The sequence below is a fragment of the Carassius gibelio genome, chromosome A7 (genome assembly GCF_023724105.1).
Source record: "Carassius gibelio isolate Cgi1373 ecotype wild population from Czech Republic chromosome A7, carGib1.2-hapl.c, whole genome shotgun sequence".
Taxonomy (NCBI): domain Eukaryota; kingdom Metazoa; phylum Chordata; class Actinopteri; order Cypriniformes; family Cyprinidae; genus Carassius; species Carassius gibelio.
This window is the reverse complement of record NC_068377.1, coordinates 8,496,156-8,502,344: the sequence shown is the minus strand read 5'-3', so window position 1 is coordinate 8,502,344 and position 6,189 is coordinate 8,496,156. Positions and strand designations below refer to the sequence as shown.

At 34.7% G+C, this 6,189-nt stretch overlaps 1 protein-coding gene across 1 annotated transcript; it reads left to right on the top strand.

Moving 5' to 3' along the window:
- Positions 1-204: 204 nt before the first annotated feature.
- LOC128016569 (beta-1,3-galactosyltransferase 2-like) lies at positions 205-5,965 on the top strand. The gene is made up of 2 exons (XM_052601194.1): positions 205-1,168; positions 1,505-5,965. The coding sequence occupies exons 1-2, from the start codon at positions 1,143-1,145 to the stop codon at positions 2,556-2,558; spliced, it is 1,080 nt and encodes a 359-aa protein (XP_052457154.1). The 5' UTR covers positions 205-1,142; the 3' UTR covers positions 2,559-5,965.
- The last annotated feature ends 224 nt before the right edge of the window (positions 5,966-6,189 follow it).

Sequence of the window (6,189 nt, the reverse complement as noted above, 5' to 3'; positions counted from 1 at the left end):
AAGGTCTACGGTGGCGTGAGAAGTGCTGGATGGTAAAGTCGGTGGTGAATGTGAAGACAGTCAATGGATGAAACCAGGAACAGACTGGAACACTCACACGAAGACGACAACACGAACACAATCCAGAACACGAACACAATCCAGAACACGAACACAATCCAGAACATGGGCGACGGTAATCCAACTTGGGAAGCTGACATGAATGAGGATCTGACAACAGACAGAGAGATGGGTGAGTATTTGTAGCTGAGTGGAGATGAGGATCAGCTGGAGCGAGACAATCAACACACAGGTGACAACAATCAACCAAACGAGCACATGGAGACTACGAGAGTACAAATACAAACGCAAAACATGACACGGAGAAAACAATGGATTTCCTACCATGACAGAAGTTGTCTGCTGATTTTTCTGTTTTTTTTTTTTTTTATCGCCCTCTCTGCGAGTTGCTTATTTCCCTTATTCTCTCAGAAGAACATTTGAGTTTAAATTAAAGTCTCTATTTTCTGTTGAACCTCATTTTGGGTCCTCACTTACCTCTCTAACACATCCAGCATCCAGCTCTCTTTGTGTTAAGCTAAAGTGTTATGAACTATGATAAAATCTACATGTAAACAAATTAATATAGGTGTGTCTTTTGAAACCCCAGTTCCATATTAGCATATTTATGTTTTGTCTTTGATAACCACAGTAGAATACCAGATTACAATGTTTTCAGTGTAACCATGGTATTGTTCTCAGAGTCACAAATGAAAAAAAATTATCACGATCAACTCGAGAGACATGTTTTTAACATGTCCATTGTACTAATAGGCAGTAGAATTTATTCTGCTTTCAAAATCTGTTAGCATGGCCTCATTAATCATTAATTTTTAATCACTATACTAACTTGCTGGAAAATCATATGCTAGTTTCTAAGTCAATGAATGGCTTAGTGTAATTCAGAGGGTCTTCACTCATGTTTGAGGCGTATGTCATAAAGGTGACTGTTGTTTCCTTGTTGAGGCAGTAAAGGGGTGGGACAGGTTATGAAAAAGAAATAAAAAGGTTTGACTCACTGTGTGTTTCACAATCACCATGTGTGTTTATCATACAATGGTAGTGCTTGAAAATCCGTATGAAATTCTGTTAACAGTGGAAATATGGTGGAAGACTATAGAAAACAAAGGTAAAGTACCAATGCTTCTGTTTTCATTTGTTTAATAAAGTTAATACTCACTTTGTATGATTTTAGTGTTTAGTTAATGATGATTCAATTTGTAAAGTCTGAAGTGGCATACAGATTTAGATAAGTCCAATTTGTCTCTGTCCATCTTGTGCATGAGTTGCAAAAAGTTAAATATAAATTAAAAAATTGTTATGCTTTTATTGCAACGGTTGTACTTTGACATTTATACCTTGTACAGCACCACAGTGCGTAGTAATGATAACAAAGGTTTTTTTAGCTGAATGTATCGATACAAGACATTACAAAAGACAGGTCAAACATTGTTTCTCTTTTTAGTCAACACCAGTCAAAAAGTGGATGCAGATATCTTCGTTCATGTGTCATATTCACGGTTTTCCTGGTCCTGTTCCTGTGCTACTACATCGTCCCCAATGAATTCTCAGCATCTTGGGCTTTAACAGTTGGATTATTTCTTCCAGAGAAATTTACAAGTCAAGCAATCAACTTTTCACTGACAAGAGTGTCGGCAATGTCTGTGGAATCGTGGAAGACACTGGAAGCATATTATGTGGCTTACCCATACAAGTATAATTTTGTTTTGAATGAACCAGAGAAGTGTCAGGAGGAAAATCCATTTATTGTATTAATTGTACCAGTAACTCCAAGCAACACAGCTGCTCGGGACGTCATTCGTTCAACTTGGGGATCACAGAGGTTAGTTGGGGACAAGACTGTGAGCACATTATTTATGTTGGGTCTACCCACTTCAGAAGAAAGAGAAACGATTCAAAAAGATTTGCTACAGGAAAGTGCAAAGTATCGTGACCTTATACAAAGTGATTTCTGGGACAGTTACAAAAATCTCACAATTAAGACCATGGTAATGCTAGAATGGTTGACTGGTTACTGTCAGTATGCCTCCTACGCAATGAAAGTTGATTCAGATGTGTTTCTCAATGTGGAAAACTTAGTGAATATGCTTCTTTCTGCACCAAAACACAAGTATATGTCTGGACTTGTGGCTAGGAAAGGAATAGTAAAGAGAGATCCCCAATCTAAATGGTATATTCCAAAAGATGTTTACGACCAACCTTTATATCCACCCTACGCTCTGGGTTTGGGATATGTTTTCTCTTTGGACTTGCCAGTGAAACTTGTTAAAGCAGCACAACTTATCAAAGCGGTTTACATAGAGGATGTATTTCTAGGTCTGTGTATGACACATTTAGGGATTGCTCTAACTGATCCACCTGATGGAAACTTGTTCAGTGTCATTCCTGTAGAATACAACCGCTGCCGCTATTCAAAACTCATTGCCACAACAACACAAAGCTTGAGAGACCAAGTAGAGTTTTGGAAGGATTTACAGAGACCTGGTCCATATTGTTAAACACAAACAGGTCACATGACTTAAAGGAAACAAAGCTTGACTTTATATATATATATATATATATATATATATATATATATATATACTGTAAAAAATTTTGCCGTTAAATAACAGTAATTTTCTGGCAGCAGGGGTGCCAGTAAAGTACTGTTAATTTACAGCTCTTAACCATTAATTTACCACTCTTATTTTTAAACAGTATTTTACCGTAAATTCTACCATGGAAATTAACTCCACTCCCACTGCTTCAAACAGTTCGAGTTTTTAAACTAGCATTCCTACGATGTTAGTACTATGAACTTCACTTATGTACTTATGAGTCCACTGAGAAGGAATATTTCTTACACTTAATGTGCAGTAATAAAGTAACTAAATACATGACTTTTACTCAAATCACTGCAGCTCATTGTCAGCTGTATTACACATGTATGTGCTGAAGTACTTAACACAGAGATCACCACTGTATCAGCGACTCCACATTTACTGCCTTTATATAAAGCAGCAGAAAATCAGAATTTGTGGCTCATCATTGACTGAAGCACCGGCTCTACTCTACAGCACAATGGTGAACAACAAAACTACATTAAACGATCTCTCTTGTGCAAACACACATTAATACAGTCAAGTTCAGTATTTACTCTCATTATCAGTGTATGACTTTGCCTAATTTTTTTTCTATGGATGTTCACAAATATTTTAGTTAAATTAACTTATTTTTCATTTGGTAAATCTGACGTTTACATTTTACAGTATATTACTGTTTTTCCTTGACTTGACGGCAAAAAACTGTAGAAAAACACTTTTTTTTTTGCTGGCAACCATTAATTTACGGCAAGAAACAGTAGAAAAACAGTTATTTACTGGCAGCAGGGGTGCCAGTAAATAACTGTTTTTCTACAGTTTGTTTCCTGTAAATTAATTACAGTTTATTACTGTTAAATTATGTTTCATTCTGTTTTTTCTTCATCTTAAATCTTTAACCCTTTAAACCCCACAAGAAAATCCTCAGTTTTAAATGAACACTTATAATGTGTGCACACTACAGAGTGTTAGAGTAACACTGAATCAGTGAAGTTAATGAGATAATTCGGTGATTAATTGATGATTGAGCATTAGTGATAAACACCTGCAGAATCACTGAAGGAAAGAGAAACACAAGAACTACAAATGACTTCAGCCACAGCCTTAGATGAAATCAACTGAATAAAATAATACATCAAATCTCTCAAGATCTGATTAAACAACTACTAAAACAGCTTCACCAGATTCACATTACTAACCAGACTGACTTTATTTCTGTCAGATGTCTACAGAAGAACTTATGGAGAGTTAAATAGGTTTAGGTGTTTTTTTCACTACCATGATGGAGATCAGTGTTTACTTTAGTTGGGCTCTTGAACGTGACTTTTCCACAACTAAGGTTTTTTTTTTCATGCTGTAACAATGCGCCTTTGGAACCTGTTATAGCAAAACAAAAGTACAAAGAAGAAAAAAAATCTGATATTGTTGTTTATAGATTGACAAGAACAAATACTATTAATTCTGATCTAATCCCATATCTCTTCTCTTATTGAATATTGATACTACAGCATGAGAAGGAGCACTGCTGAGCCATAAGTTATGAAAGACTGTTAAGAAAATGTCACTCATAATAAATAAAAAAAACCTTTGCTGAAATTTAGACAGAAATATCAAGAATCAGCGTATGAATCACAACAATGGTGACAATCCACAAAATAAATGAACAGATCAGTTCTGAACATCACAACACATGCTACTAAAACTTAAAACAAATGCAAAATTATAAGCACATAAGAATTCAAGAAAATAAGTGAACAATTCAGGGGCATAATTTATTCATGCCGCAATGCATGCTGGGAATCATGGATGAGTTTTATCCTGTGCTGGTACCCAGCATGCATTGCATCATGAACCTTTTGATTGTCACCATTGTTGAGATTCATATGCTAATTGTTGATTTCTCTCTTTGAGTGTTGTGGGGACTGCTGCCCGAAATACTTTTTAACTAAAACTAGTCGTTAAATCCATAAATACTGGTTATCTCACTACTTTTCAATCTTACTAAATTGAAGTGTCATTGACTCAAATATTTCAACACCAAATTAATATTTGATTATTATAGCAACACTTTAAGTCAGTCTAGTAGATCATGCCTGTTAGAAACAACCATAATCACTTGACTATCAAAATTAATACTGCTGTAACAGATGCATCATAAAGATACAAATACAGCAATAAAACAAAATGTAAAGTGTAAAAGTCAATGGTCAGGAGCCCAACTAAAGCAAACACTGATCTCCACAATGGTGACGCTAAACGAAACAGTAACATTATCATCTAAATCTCTTTAATTCTCAATAAGATCTTTTGATCTCTGTTCTCTGATCTGACAGAAATAAAGTCAGTCTGGTTAGTAATGTGTGAAGTTGGTGAAGCTGTTTGTTGATCGTTTAAATCTTCAGTTGATTTCATCTAAGGCTGTGGCTGAAGTCAGCTGTATTTCATGTGTTTGTCTTGTTATGTTTTTTTTTCTTCAGTGATTCTACTCATTAACAGCAGCTGTTGATCATTGTCTGAATTCACTCATTAGTGTTCATTCTCTCTGTCAGGTGGACTATATTAGTAAACTCATGTAGGGAATAGTGAATGAGGGTGTAGGGTGTGATTTGAAACACAGCCGCTGAGTGTCGAATTTGAACGTTGTTAATTTTACGATATATAGCAGCAGGCTACTTCTCGAAAACGATGAATATTACCCAGAATGCACTGTTTAAATGAAAAACAGTATTTTACTGTCGAAATTTGGCCGTTTTTTTACAGCGATTTTTAACAGTGTACACACAACATAAAAATACCCTTTATAAAGTAAATAACTAACTACACTAGCAACAGTTTTGAAGTAATTTTTCAGTATTTATTTTTTATTCAGTATTTTTTAATTAATTAATTTATTTGTTTTTGTGCTGTTACATACAGTATGTGTTTATAATAACTACTATCGGATGTTAGTATGAGAACAAATGGCAGTTTTAGTAAAATAAAATATTTTGGCATATACACCTTTGGTAACACTTTGTATTTTGGTGTCCTGGTTACAAATGTTGCATGTACTTGCCATATTAATAACAATAAATTATGCATAGCCACATAAAACTAACCCTTAACCAAACCCTCATTCAAACACTAACAAGTGTACTAAGTACATGTAGTTAATTAATCAGTAGTTAAATGTATAATGTATACCTGTAACAAAGAAATTGTAAAATAAAGTGTAACCACAATTATAATGGCTCATGATTTCCGTCACTTTTTTTTTTTTTTTTTTTTTTTAGAATGAAGGGCCAGGTCAGCTGTTCAGCTTTTCAAAAAAAAAAAAAAAAAAAAAAACCCAATATACTCTATGCAAAGAAGAGGCCATAGCTTAGGCCAGTGGTTCCCAAACTTTTTGCAGCATGCACCCCTTTCTAGTGTTTGACACCTGTCAAGCACCCCCCAACACTTTACTCTGGTTAAACTTCACATTTTTAATTGCAACAACTAAATACAAATACTCTGGTTAAACTTCACATTTTTAATTGCAATAACTAAATACAAATATTCACTGTAGATT

Bases quoted from the DNA above. Each gene is read 5' to 3' on its own strand.
- LOC128016569 (XM_052601194.1), top strand. From the start codon at position 1,143: ATGGTGGAAGACTATAGAAAACAAAG. The intron at 1,169-1,504 runs GTAAAGTACCAA...TTCTCTTTTTAG, and splicing joins GAAGACTATAGAAAACAAAG to TCAACACCAGTCAAAAAGTG.